At 47.1% G+C, this 14,701-nt stretch overlaps 1 protein-coding gene across 4 annotated transcripts in view; it reads left to right on the forward strand.

The window, feature by feature from the left end:
- RMC1 (regulator of MON1-CCZ1) overlaps positions 1-14,701 on the forward strand; it is a 1,737,150-nt gene that overhangs the window by 666,192 nt on the left and 1,056,257 nt on the right. For all 4 annotated transcript variants that reach the window (XM_069620905.1, XM_069620903.1, XM_069620904.1 and 1 more), the window contains exon 9: positions 2,707-2,812. In XM_069620905.1, coding sequence (XP_069477006.1) covers positions 2,707-2,812 — 106 coding nt within the window. The remainder of the gene's footprint in view (positions 1-2,706; positions 2,813-14,701) is intronic.

Raw genomic sequence — 14,701 nt, forward strand, 5'->3', positions numbered from 1 at the left:
GTGCGAGGAAGGGGAAGCCTATGCCTCCTGCCTTAGTCCTATTGATGCGAGGTATGGTGAGTTGGTTGGTGTATTGTTGTCTGGTCGGTCTAGTGGATTGAGATCTGTGTAGTGTGTCAGATAGGTATGAGGGAGCTGTGAGGTAGATACATTTGTGGGTGGTAGTAAGGATTTTGAAAGAGATGCGGTCCTTGACTGGGAGCCAGTGAGCTGACTTCCTGGCTTGCGTGATATGATCTCTTTTTGGCATGGTGAGGGCTGCTCTAAGGGCGTTGTTTTGTGTTGTTTGGAGCCTGGACAGGTTTTTTTTTTAGGTGCCGGCTAAGAGAGCATTACAGTAATCTAGTTTGGCTCCTATGGTTGCTCTAGCTATGGAGAGGCAGTTGTCCTTGGTCAGGAATGGTTTTATTGCATTGATGAGTTTGTTGCTCAGTGCGGAGGCCGATACTATGGCGCTGACTTGTTTGTCCATGGAAAGGGTCGCGTCTATGTGTACCCCAAGTGTTCTGACTGAGGATAATACTGGGATGATGCAGTTATCTATGTTGAAGTTGAGGTAGAGTGGGTCGAGGTTGGAGAGTGTGGATTTTTGGCCTAGAATGAGGATTTCGGTCTTGTCTCCGTTCAGACAGAGTCTGTTAGTAGCCATCCACGCTTGTATGGTGGAGTAGATTTGGTGTAGGGTGGTGACGTCTTGATGATAATGCCCTGTAAGGGGAAGGAGGACCTGGGTGTCGTCAGCGTAATTTGTGTATGTGATCCCAAGTTCGTCCAGTTTATCAAAGAGAGGCTTGGTAAAGAGGTTATAGAGCGTGGGGGCAGTGCATGAGCCTTGTGGGACACCGCAGTGGATGATGGAAGGTGCAGCATGGGCTATGTTTGAGAATACTTTCATGGCTCTACCCTCTAGAAAGGAGGTTACCCAAGATGCTGCGTCCTTAGTGAAGTGGGCTGCATGCTTGAGATGACTGGTGAGTGTGTTATCGTCTACCAAATCAAACGCTGCTGAGAGGTCGAGGTCGAGGTGGAGGTGGAGGAGGAGGGCAGGCTTACCCTTGTCGAGGATGTTAGTGATTTCGTTTTTTAAGTCTAGAAGGGCGGTTTCTGTTCTGTGTCCCTTACGGAACATCAGATATTTCCTTTACTCCTATATACAGGAATTTACTTGTTTAGTAATCCATGTGCTCCATTACGATTCAGGATGCATAGTTTCACATTGCAATTGCTCCACAACATTGAATGTCCCAGAGGTTTGTGGTAAAGATCAAACACCTAGTATAAAGTCAAAATCGACCCTCTGTATATATGCCAAGTTCGTAGCACTGGGGTGGGGGGGCAGCGACTTAAGAGTTGTGATAACCATTGTTATAGTAGCACACTCAAAATGGTTTCATTCAGTAGAGCAAGAGTCTGCAACTTGTGGCTCTCAAGATGTTCAACTATGCCTCCCTTGAGTCACTACCATTGATTATGCATGTTATGGCTGATGTAAGTTGTAGTCCAAAGCATCTGGAGAGCCAGTGGCTGCAGACATTTGCGGTAGAGTAAAACATATAACCGATTGTTGGGTTCTCTGCTAGACTTGGATGGTTGCATTTCTAATCCTTAGGATCAGCTAGAGTTAGAGAGCTGCAAGTTCAGCACTCAATTTGCAGTTATTTAATTGTTTTTGTGTGCTGTACTTTCTATGTGAACTTACGTCATCGATGTGGATGAAACACATCTATCGATTTACCCTATCTTCTCTTCTCTTTCAGCTGAGCATCTCATCTGAAAGCATGATAGCATAAGTAAAGCAGTTCTTATTATTCTCCGGTTCAGTTGCATCGGTACTTCCCTCAAAGGTCTGGGGCCTGTGTCAGGTGCTGGTGCGAACCTGCAGGATTTCTCCATGTGGCATAGGAATGCGCGCTGCTTGACCACTTTTGGGAGGGGTTGTTTGATGTGATTGGGGGAATTGCAGGTCAGCGGTTCGCTCCAGACCTGTTAATGGGCCTGCTGGGGTACACTGCACAGGTACCGAAAGAGACTCGGAAACTGATAAGCCTCCTGCTAATTTTGGCCAAGCGCAGGGTTGCTATGGGGTGGGGTAGGAGGGACGCCCCAATGATTGCTCAGTGGTCTCAGGACATTCTGTATTGCAATGCAATGAAATGGAATCGAGATGGGGTGTAATGCAAGGGAAGGGTTGGGGAGATAGGAGGATGTGGGACGCTTATACGTCATACCTTCTCAACCAACCGGGTGGAAGGGGGGGCTCGGCTCTTGCTCATCACGGGAACTTCCGTTTCATCATCACAAATTGAATGAGACACGCACCACGTGGGGTTTATCATAATTATGTAGCCCCGGACAATGGAAATACAGGAGGAGCGGGGGATGGGAATGCACTGAGTTGTGGCCCTTCTTTTCTGCTGCATGGACTTTTGGGACTTGCTGCTGTATGGCGCGTGCTACTCGTTGACATGCGTCGTGGATTATTGGTTGTGTACTTTGGTCGGTCTCAAGGTATGGCGATTGCCCGTGTGCCTTTGTAAGGGATCGGTGGGTGAGGGGGGAGGGGTTGGATGTTGGTTGAGAGTTGTTGTTTATATGAAATGTCAATAAAAAAAATAAGTAAAGCAGTTCTTAAGATACTGAAAGAAGCTGAAATAAAAACAACCGTTTGATGTTTGCATTTAGTGTCCTCTGTTTATGTTCCAATAGGGAAGGTTCCTGTAAAAAGATGCATGTTCTGAAGCTGAATCGAACTGGCAAGTTTGCAGTAAATGTTGTGGATAACTTGGTTGTAGTTCATCATCAAGATACAGAGGTATGATCTTCTCACAAATATTAGTTTTCCTGTTAAGTGTTTTCCTTCAGTAGAATTATTGCTAATCAGGGTTCGAAGCAATGTAATATTGTAAATATCTTGAGTAAATATAATGTATTTCTGTGAAAAGGAGTAAACCTCATGATTGTAAATATTCAAACGGGGAAAATGATTATTGCCCAAAACCTTTCTCTTGTTGTTGGTATCTCATACCAAACATTAATTCGTTTTATCAAATGAGAAACAAATCGAAATCCTATTTCCCAAAATATGTGGTTAAAATGAATGCTTGGTGGTTATTGTATGTTAGCTTTGAAGTTTATAGTTGTCTACATTGTAAGGAACTCATGGTGGCAACAGTAAAAACACACACAGGTGATGACAGTTCAAGGGTGTTTATTAAACTGTATATGCGGGTTGGAAAAACGCCTACTCTAAACCTGAATCTAAGATGCGAGCAAGATACGACCATCAAATAATAATAAGGCAGTCCTAGTGGTGTCTAATAAAAGGGCCTATACTAAGAAAAACCTATTGCCAATCTTTAACACTAGTGTTGGATAAGGTTCACAGGTAAAGAAGAAGTGCTTACAAATAATAAGTCAGGGTGAGGTAGTCGGGTCACCCTTCTCCACTATTTGAGCACGGGACAAGGTAGGACTCTGGAGCACAGCACACTCTCGAGCATTCCCAGCACAAGCTTTCCGTTCTCAACTTATTAGGGCCTTCGGTGTGTAAGTCTCTTTTCTACAAAAAGTCTCTTGCCTTTGAGGACCTGATGTCTTAAACAAAACAATAAACAAAAGTTTCTTTCTGCTTGCACATTGGATGTTGTCTTTTCACCCCCATATCCCCATCTCTCAGGCTTAGATCCACAAGAGGTTGTTAGCAATAACTTTATGATGCAGGATTTGCTTCCCTTAGCTTCACAATCATCTGTCAGTCAAAGGCTTTCAGCTTTACAGAGGATTTTACTAGACCCCTGTATGACCGATTTGACCCCCTTCTCGCCTTTCTCCCAAGGCCTTCTGGTAACGGTAGTTTTAACAGGGTTATCACCCAGAGTTGCTCAAGTGAACACCTACGTGATGTCTGACTCCTCTGTAGCTGGATTTCCCCTCTTGTATCAAACGAACAGTTCTTTGTACTTGCTTCAATTAGCCGTTTTGCTACTTTTGTTCAAACACAGTCCGGTTTCTTATCGGCTCTCCCCTCGACTCACCCGCTGTGATGAATCACTTGGCTTTTCCTTGTCTCTGGAGTGAAGGCTTGTACCACGGTGGCAAGCGTCTCACCTCGGCTTGGTTATCAGTGGAGGAGGGCCTTGTCTACCATTGACATCTGCTGCAACACACGCTGGCTGTTGTTTGCAGTCTTACAATTCCTTCTGTGGAGGTTTCACGGGCCTGGCCTGGAAAGAGCAACGTCGCTTCTCTCCTTGTCACCCTCTCAGTTTGTGCCGTCTTTCTCCTCCTCTTGAACAGCCATGCTGAGTTAGCTGTCTCGTCGTGCGGTTTGCCTTGCTCGTCTTGTGCTCTCATGCTCCACCTTTTATCCCTGTGGGGAAGGGAAAGGGTTGTCAATTGCCTGACTTTGACTGACCGTGGTGTTGGGACATGTCAGGTAGACGACTTTGGTGTTTGTCCGTCTTTTGTGATGTGCGAAAGTGTTCATGTCGGAAAAGGGGGGTGTAGAGTGTTCGAGTATCCTACGGGGTAGGATGGAGAAAAGGTTTTAGAAAAGGGGGGAATAATGCGTCTCGCCCATTGGTGTCCCACTTCCACTCCCAGAGGAACCCCCATCCAGGTGATCCTCCCTCACCGGTCCACCCCCGGGAACTGGATCCAATAGTAATGGCGGTGTCCTCGCCTCCTGGGTGACAGATCCCCAGAGACTGGTAAGTGAGACACCTTCAGGTTTCCCACAGCATGACCTTGTCACTGTAGACATGCCCAATAAATAACCCTGCCCAATAATTAACCCTGCCTAGGGAATAAGCTTATCCTGAACCTTCATTTCGTTTTAGGAAATATTTGAAGAAAATGATACCAGATTAGAAATAATAGACGTATGGTCCACCCGGGGGCTTCCTCCTGATGCGGTCCACCGCTCTGAATCTCCGAAGATTATTTGGGGTTATGGCACAGATTGATCTTGGGGCACGGGCAGCTGTAATCTCCCTAGACACTGAAAAGTCTTTTGATTCCGTATCATGGGAATATTTGTTTGCAGTGCTCAAGAGCTTCGGGATGGGCCCCCATTTACTTAAATATGTCCTGTTGCTATATACCATACCCAGAGCTAAGGTCCTTACTAATCAAACCCTCTCCAAAATGTTCTTACTAGGCAGGGGTACCAGACAGGGATGTCTGTTTTCTCCCATATTATTTGCCTTGACAATCGAACCAATGGCAGCATTTGTCCGGCAGAATCACGGGCATAGGGGAATCAGAATGACAGGCCCAACCCAGTATATATCCCCGTATGCGGATGACACGCTCCTTTATATTCACGACCCTGAAACGAACCTGGGCCCCATCATGACAGACATACATAAGTTTGCTGAATCCTAATACTTAGGCTATAAAATCAACAGCTCCAAATCCAAGATATTCCCTCTTACACCTGCTACAGAACGCCCAACCAATACCTATGACCTGAAATGGTCTCCTGCACTGATATGGTATCTGGGTATAATCGGATCCAGGGACAGAATGTCTTTATACGCAGACAACCATGACCAACTCTTGCAATCACTTATTGTTAAACTGCAGATATGGGCTAGACTCCCCATACGGGCGCATTGCAGTGCTGAAAATTTTGGTTCTCCCCAAAGCTCTATCTCTTTGGAAATATTCCGATCTGGTCAGGCAGGGCGTTCTTTGCTAGACTCCAATCCACAGCCACCTCGTTTGTGTGGAACGGGGGAGCAGCCAGGATAAAATGGTAAAAACTTGTTGAACCATACAGTATGGGGGGTATCGCTGCACCGGATTTTGAAGTTTATTACCTGGTGTCACAAGTCCAATTCGCCAAGCACTGGAATGAACCATTGGACAATGCACCACATATCCCAATAGAGCGATAGGCAGCTTCCCCGACCGAACTCCGATCCATCCTATTTAACACACGACACAGGGACTCATGCAAATTTGACCCGGTCAGTGTCACAGACCACGCCTGGTCCTTGATCTACAAAAGACTACAGGTAGAAGCACTGTATGACCCGGAAGCCTCACTATGGAATTTCCCCAGTATCTCACCCTCGTTCAATTGTGATCTGCAGAAGACATGGGATCCCAATAGAGAGAGAAAAATGCAGGATATGTTTCCGAATGGGAAATATGTGACCCTTGATGACTTAGTTGACACAGTCGGAGGAGGTCAACTCAGAATACTCCAGTACCATCGCATGAAAGTAGCATTCAGCACTAGATGGCCGCTATTCCCGGATGAACCGCCCTCTCATGAATGCATCAGGGCTGTGACCTGTGGGTCCAGATCTTGCATATCCACGCTTTATGCTATGATACAATCACACTCCCATTCCTCAAATATAATTAAAGCAACCTCGGAGGCAGACATGGGGGTGACGATCGATGCAGAGAAATGGCTCAAATACTGTCAACTGACCAAGGCCGTATCATTAAGCGCTGGCCTCCGCTTGATCAGTTTAATATTCTGAATAAATTACATTACACATCGGCCAAGATGGCCAGGTTCTGTGAAAACTGTACTGGGGAATGTCAGAAATGTGGGGACCAAAATGCTGACTCATTTCATATGTACTGGGCCTGCCCACTGATTGCGGGGTTCTGGAGGGAGGTGGCCGAGATCATTGAGGGGATAACTCGGGTTCCGGCGTCACTCACCCTCCAGAAATATCTGTTTGAGGGGATTGGGTCCTCTGACATATTCCATATCTATGACAGGTAATCACCACAGCTGTGCTGCTTTGGAAAATTTTCAGCATCTGCGTCAATGACGTCGATACGCTGTCCTCAAGGGCCTCTGTCGAGCCGACATCACCGGATGTTATAAGTAGGACAAACGACACCCGTAGCCTCAGTTCCGTTTTTTCCGCGAACGTGTTCACTTCGGAGATCTCGGCGCGCCTCGGTTCTTCTGAGTTATTCTATCGGTTCTTCGAACCCGTTTGTTTGTGAATATTTTCTGATGTCTTTGTCATCTTCTACCCCGCGGCCGGGTTTCAAGAAGTGTCGGGACTGCGGTTCCAAGATGTCGCTGACGGACCCGCACCACGCCTGCCTCTGGTGCCTCGGTGAGGACCACGCCACGGATGATTGTGACGATTGCCAGTCGTTAACTTCGAAGGCCTTGCAGGAGCGTAAGAAGAAGCTTTCTGTCGGTAAGGTGTCCAAGCCCCAGAAATCGAAATCCACTGGGCTTTCGACTGACGATTCGAGGGACGACTCTCTGCATGGTCGGCGTAAGTCCAGGGGGTCTCGGTCCCGGAGTGGGTCCCGCCATTCCTCTGCCTCTTCAAGGCACTCATGGAAGCGCCATCACCGGTCACCTTCTCTGTCCTCCTCCGAGGACTCTGCCTGTTGGCGGGTTGCTTGTGCCACCAAGCATTCCTCTCCTGCAGAATGGGATTCATTTTGTAAGGAGTTGATGGCGATTTTTCAGTCGAAAGACGCTGGCAGGGAACGTGCTAGAGACACTGTTCACACGCCTTCGGTCTCGCCCGGTCGTCGCGATCACCGGGAACCTTCGAGGTCCCGGTCGGACAAGGTGGATCGCTCTAGCCATGCTCCCTCCAGGTCCCGGTCCTAAAAGCCATCAAGACCGTCGGAGCCTGTGAGGTCTTCGAAGAAGACGTCGGCGCTGAGACCGTCGAAGGACGCTCTCGAGGCTCCGCCTCCGAGGAAGCAATCGGCGCCGAGGCTGTCAAAGGACATGCTCAGGGCTCTGCCCTCGAGGCCTGTGTCGAAGCCATCGGAGCCGCGCTAGATGTCGACGCCGATTCCGTCGACGCCTTTCGAGGAGGATTTCTCGGAGGTGCCCCAGAGACTGGTCAAAACCCTGAGGAAGGCTCTGGCCAAGTCTAAACACGTGCCTTTTTCTGTACCCTCATCCAGGGATTTATTCCAGCCTCTTAACCATATTTCTGAGTTGGAGGAAGGGTCTGATGAAGGTCTGGTTCCTGAGGAGGTTCCTGATGATGTATTATCTGGTCATAGCCAGTTACAAGACCTGCGCCAGTCCTTGCACAGCGCCAGTGGTCTGGACACCGCCCCGGAGGTTGAGTTTGGCAGGCCTGAGCCGGGTACGCATGCTGAATCCTCGAACCGGCGCCTCATGTCGAGGGTGAGAGAGTACTTGGGGTGGTCTGCGCCACCAGGGGATTTTCTGCAGGATGACCTGTCAGACATCTTGGACCAAGGTCCACCAACTGATCCGGTACTGCCATTCCATATGGCCTTGCAAAGAAGGGTGGCAGCGGCTTGGACTGCTCCGGAGAGTCTCCCGGCAGTGGGCAAGTCTTTGCCAAATAAATACTGTCCTGCCAGTAGTGACCCCAGCTACTTGACTACGCACCCCACTCCCGGAGAGTTTGGTGGTGCAGGCGGCTACGGCCCCGGCAAAACAGGCGTCGTACCCTACCATCCCTCCTGATAGGGATGACAAACGGTTTGATGGCTGGACGAAGAAAGTCTTTTCTTCAGGGGGTATGGCTTTACAGGCAGCCAACTCTGTGTGTGCTTTAGCACGTTTCACTCATACTCTGTGGAATTGTCTCTTTGGCGGCTGAACATATTCCCGAAGGGGAGGAACGGGATGGCTTTCTTGCTCTTGTTCAGGATGGCAAGGATGCCATGTGTGAATCCGTTCAGTCGGGTCTGGACATGGCAGATTGTCTCAGCCGGTCCATGGCGGCGAGCACCGTAATGCACAGATTTTCGTGGTTGCGGAAGTCGGGGTTTGCTCCTGATGTGCAAGCCTGGCTTCTCAACATGCCCTTGGATGGTGAACATATTTTTGGTAGCAAGGCTGACGAGAGCCTTGAAAGGTTGCAGACCTCCAAAGCTGCAGCGAAGTCGTTGAGCGCTGCAGTTCGCCAACCTCTGCCTTTTCATCCTAGGGGACAGCAATGGAGGGGAGGCTCCTTTCGATACTACTCTTTCTTTGGTAGATCGAGAGGTGCTGCAAGTCAAAGGGGCTACCATAGGAGTGCCAGAGGTGGAAAACAAGGTACTCGAGGTGCCAGAGCCGCTCGGGCAGTTGCCGCTTTACCCTCAGGCACTGCCGGAGCTGCTTCAGCTCAGTCATGAGGCCATGTCCCATGGTTCGCCGGTTGGGGGAAGGCTAGCACAGCATCTTGTAGAATGGCGTGCCATTACTTCAGATGTGTGGGTTCTGGAGATCATAGCCCACGGCTACTGTCTTCCTTTCCGGCAGAGGCCTCACGATAATCCACCAGTAAATCTCTCTTTGAAGAGTCCGGATCCGCTCCTTGCGCATGAAATCAAATCCCTGCTGGAGAAAGGCGCCATAGAACTGGTGCCTGTAGCGGAGAGGAACAAGGGATGGTTATTTTTTGATTTCGAATGAAAGACGGGGGATTGAGACCCATCATGGACTTGCGTGGTTTGAACAAGCTCCTCAGGAAGGACAAGTTCAAGATGGTTACTCTCTCTCAAGTCCTCCTGACCCTTCAACTTCAGGACTGGTTTGTGTCTCTCGACCTCAAGGACTTACTTTCATATGCCGATCCATCCCAAGCACAAGAAGTACCTGAGGTTCGTGGTTGGCGACTCGCACTTTCAGTTTGGGGTCCTGCTGTCCGAATTGACCTCCGCCCTGAGGGTTTTCACCAAGCTCATGGTGGTGGTAGCAGCATATCTCAGGAAAGGGGGGATTCACGTCTACCCCTACCTGGACGATTGCAAGTCCTGGATCACCTGCCACTCCCTTCACAAGCTGGGCTTCTCCCTCAACTTAAAGAAGTCCCACTTGATGCCAACTCAGCAGCTCCAGTACATCGGAGCAGTGCTCAACACATCCCTGGGGCAGTGTTTCTCTCCCTAGGTGAGGGCTCATCACATTCTGCAGATGGTGCACAAGTTTCAACATGCCCAGAGTCTCCCGGCGTTCGAGTTCTTGAGGTTGCTCGGCCTCATGGCATCCTGCATTTTTCTGGTGCCAGAGGCCAGGTTGCGGATGAGATCTCTGCAATGGGCTCTCAAGATGCAGTGGTCACAGTCCTCCGGCAAGATGTCAGACCCTGTTTAGGTGCCGCCCTTGGTCGCCCAGGACCTTCTGTGGTGGGCCGTCAAAGGCAATCTGATGACGGGGGCTCCATTTTGGCTACCCTGGCCGGAGGTGACGATCATGACGGACACATCCCTCACGGGATGGGGAGCTCATACCAACGAGTTGACAGTCAGCGGTCGTTGGTCTCCATCAGAGTCCATACTCCATATCAATCTGTTGGAGCTGAGGGCCGTCTGCGAGGGAAGAATGTCCTGATTCTGACACACAACACAACAAAAAGAGGGGAGCAGGGTCACTTCCTCTGTGCAGGGAGGCGATGCAGCTCTGGTTCTGGGCCATCCAGCAGGAAATTTCAATCTCGGCAGTTCATCTGGCCGGAGACGAAAACGAGACCGCGGATTCTCTGAGCAGGTAGAGCGCGATCTCTCACGAGTGGGAGCTGGCTCAAGAGATTCTCCTGGAGATCTTCGCCCTTTGGGGACCCCACAAGTGGATTTCTTCGCCTCCAGTGTCAACCGAAAGCGCGAAAGTTTCTGCTCGCGGTAATTTCCTCCAAGAGGAGCCTTGAGGGACGCGTTTGGGGTGGAGTGGTCCTTCCCACTGCTGTACGCGTTTCCTCCAGTCCACGTCATCCCGCAAGTGCTGCAGAGGTTACGGAGGTTCGATTCCCGGATGATCCTCATTGTTCCGGCATGGCCCCGGAGAACGTGGTACCCGGACCTTCTTGACTTGTCCATCTGCCCTCCACGCCGTCTTCCCTGCCGAGACAATCTGCTCTCACAGGAGGGCTGATCTGGTTCTCCATCCAGAGGTCATATCCCTCAACCTTCACGCTTGGCTTCTGAAAGGTTGATGTATAAGGATTGGGACCTCCATGAAGACGTGATGGAGGTGTTGCTTTCGGCCAGACGGTCGGCAGCAAAGTCCATGTACCGTTGCCATTGGAGAAAGTCCTGCGACTGGTGCAGGGTTAAGAATGTGGATCCTTTTTCATGTGACATTCCTGTTGTTCTGTCTTTTTTGCTTTCTTTAGCCCACAAGGGCCTCTAAGTGGGTACCATTAAAGGTTAGCTGGCGGCGCTGTCCATATTTAAGCGCTCGTCTGAGGAGTGTTCTTATTTCAAAATTCCTTTAATTTCTCAGTTTCTGAAAGGGCTCACTAATGTGTTTCCACCGTCACCTTTCCAGGTGCCCGGTTGGGATTTGCACCTTGTTCTAAAATTCCTAATGGGTGCTCCATTTGAGCCTTTACATTCGTGTCCTTTGAGACTGTTAACCCTTAAAACTATATTTTTAGTTGCGGTTACTTCCGCTCGCAGAGTGAGTGAGTTGCAGGCACTTTCTGTTAAGCCACCCTTCACAGTGTTTCATAAGGACAGGGTTGTCCTTAGGGTTCGTCCTTCCTTTCTTCCGAAAGTGGTGTCGGAATTTCATTTAAGCCCAGGAGGTCATTCTTCTGGAATTTTATCCTCCTCTGCATCCTGGTAAAGAAGAGGAGAGGCTCCATAGGTTGGATCCTAGGAGAGCTTTAAGTTTCTACATTTCACGCATTTCCCGGGTCAGAGTGGACAATCAGCTCTTTATAGGATACACTGGAAGGCATCTGGGACAAGCTGTTACTAAGAAGACTTTGTCTAGATGGATTATCTTGGCAATTTCTGAATGTTACCGCTTGGCGGGTAAGGACACTCCGGTAGGCTTACGGGCCCATTCTACTAGGGGTGTGGCTGCCTCTACTGCTCTGCAGAGGGGTGCTCCTATTCGTAACATTTGTGAAGCGGCCACATGGGCTCCGGTCCATACTTTTGTAAGACACTACTCCCTAGACTCTATCCATGGGCAGTATCTGGCCTTTGGCAAGACGGTCCTTTACTCTGCAATTTAATTGGGCATTCTAAATTTCTATATTCCAAATTCTTTTCCCTCCTCCATACGTTGGTACTGCTTTGGGAGTCTGTCATAGATATGGAATACGTTGGAGGACCCAATCCCCTCGAAAAACAAGTTACTTTCTTACCTGGAAATGTTCTTTCGATGGGATGGTCCGACGACGTATTCCATATCGCTCCCTCCCTACCTGCCCCGCTACAGAATTTCTTATGCGATTGCAGCTTACGTTTCCACAAGGCTTTCTCTGGTCATACTGGCAGAAAATTGGTGTCCGTTCTGGGGAAAAAACTACAACTGAGGCTATGGGCGTCGTGTGTCCTACTTATAACATCCGGTGACGTCGGCTTGATGGAGGCCCTCGAGGACAGCATATTGACGTCATCGACGCAGGACGCAGACGCCGAAAAGTTTCCGAAGCAGCACAGCTGTGGTGATTACCTGTCATAGATATGGAATACGTCGTCAGACCATCCCATCGAAAGAACGTTACCAGGTAAGAAAGTAACTTATTCTTTGGGGACATCGGGAAAGTGGCAGAAATCACAAGAAGATTGTTTAATGTGTCTTGTATGATAGCGAAAAAATGTATACTACAAAATTGGAAAATCCCTCATGCAACACGTGTGGAGCACTTTCTCACAGAATTGACGTTTGTTAACGAATGCGAGGAACATTATGTTATGACATTGTACAGGACTAGTCGTTCTCAAGACATTTGTGCCCTTTTTAGAATGTACTTATGTGACATGGTATCCGACTTTTCTGTGCCAACGCCTTGAGTATGTAGGACCTGATTATGTTGCTTCACTGTAAACACCTTTATCTATTGTATTGTGTCAAGGATGCTGTATGTTGATGACATGACCATCAATAAACATAGTTTAAAAAAAAAAAACGAATATACGTAGACTGGCAAAATCCTGTCAAATTAATGGGATTCCCTTTGTGGATTGTTTGACAAAATGATTACTTTGTCGTTTTGACCAACTAACAGAAAACATAATCTTGGATTTATGTATTTTTGTATGAATTAATGTACCGTCCCCAGACCCTCTTCCCTATCCCCTGCCTTTGTCTCAAACCAGCGCTTTGTTTTTATTTGCACTCCCTTTTTTGTGTCTTATTTCAACTTAGTTTACTTATATTTCCTGTCACCCAGTCTGTACATACTCATTTAAAAAGTAGTCAAAAAGTGGTTTGTCATTTTACTTTTTTAGTCAAACTAACTCAATACACGTGTGTGACGGGAGTACCCGCTAACACTCCCTGTAGACGGACATGATACTCCACACCCCCTGCTCTGTTACCCACTTTCTTCATGAATTCCTTCCTACATATCAGATGTGCAAAGTGGGCTTTGCTTACCTTTCAAAAACCACATTACTCATTAGCTTTAAAATAGGTTGCAGAGCATTCCACAATCTCAAAACCTAAGAGCAACCCTACTCTCCCTGAGAAGTGCTCTAATAACTATCTCAACAGCAAAAACACCAAGGTTGCATCTTTTTAAATACTCTGTGTTGCTCTCTGCATCAAATTGCAAGATAAATTAATATGTACCTAATTAATCAATCCACCCCTATTTACTGACCAGTACACTGTTTGTGTGTCTGAAAAATAACTCACACACAAAGAATAAAAATAATGTGTGTGTATGTTTATTTTTCATCCGAAAAGAGTAATCTAAAAACAGGAACACAAACATTTGTACAAAACTATATGCTTTTATTTTGACAAAATAATGTTGTGAAATTCGGTTCTCATCTGCTACAGGAGGAAAGTAGTCCATTTCGCTTTATGTCCTTGATCTGTTAACATCTATTATCGCTACAAATGTGGATGAAAGCAATACCTGGTTTTCATGTTATGTTAGCTATGTTAGATATCTGGATCTCAAAAACCCCATCTAGTTTACAATGAAGCAAAGACATGTCTACAAAAGATTTTGTCCCGTTACATTCATTGACAAAAACCTATCACAAATGGCCCTTCATGCTGACAAACCATATGCTCACATAACAAACAAATGAAGGTAAAGTCAAACTATTTCAGTGTTGCTCATATTCTTGTCTGTACTGTGGTTCACCGCTTTAAACACACAAAAATAGAATATTTTATTCTAATTCTTTTTTTGTTGTTGTTGCAATAAGTATAAACATGTTTGTAATTTTCAGTTTGAAGGGTCACATCTCCTACCCCAGTGTTGAACTTGGCCCATCTTATGTTTTCTCTTTGTCTAATCATAGGGCTTGCAGATAATTCATTATAAATAAAAACAATGCCTATCCCTTTCAATTGGATATTTGTTAAAGCTTACTGCTCACAATATTCTGGCATCCCTTTTCTTATGCATCCTATGTTCATTGTTGTGATCTTAAACTCATAGTTTCTTATTTGAAACTACACCAAAACCTAGTTATAAAATGCTGTATTTCTCCCTCGCCTTATTAACTATTACAACCACTATCACCTAATATTGATTATTTACCTGTTGTCATATCTAACTTTGTAGTCACTTGTTAGACAATCTGTGTAGTTTTCATACTCAAATCAATTTTGAAATACTTGTTATAGCCTGCTTGTCCCCATTACATATTTTGCTTCTCCTTAAATTTCTTCAGGCATACATTTTACCTGAATGGATGATGACCAAGGCTTTCATGATACATTGGTCGACTAACTTGACTTTTGCCACCTTTGGCAGCTAAATCTTCTTTCATCTTTTGAATCGAGGCTCCTTGTCTAATATATGGACCTTAT

This window comes from Ambystoma mexicanum, chromosome 5q (genome assembly GCF_040938575.1).
Source record: "Ambystoma mexicanum isolate Mex_15411 chromosome 5q, UKY_AmexF1_1, whole genome shotgun sequence".
In the NCBI taxonomy this organism is placed as follows: Eukaryota; Metazoa; Chordata; class Amphibia; order Caudata; family Ambystomatidae; genus Ambystoma; species Ambystoma mexicanum.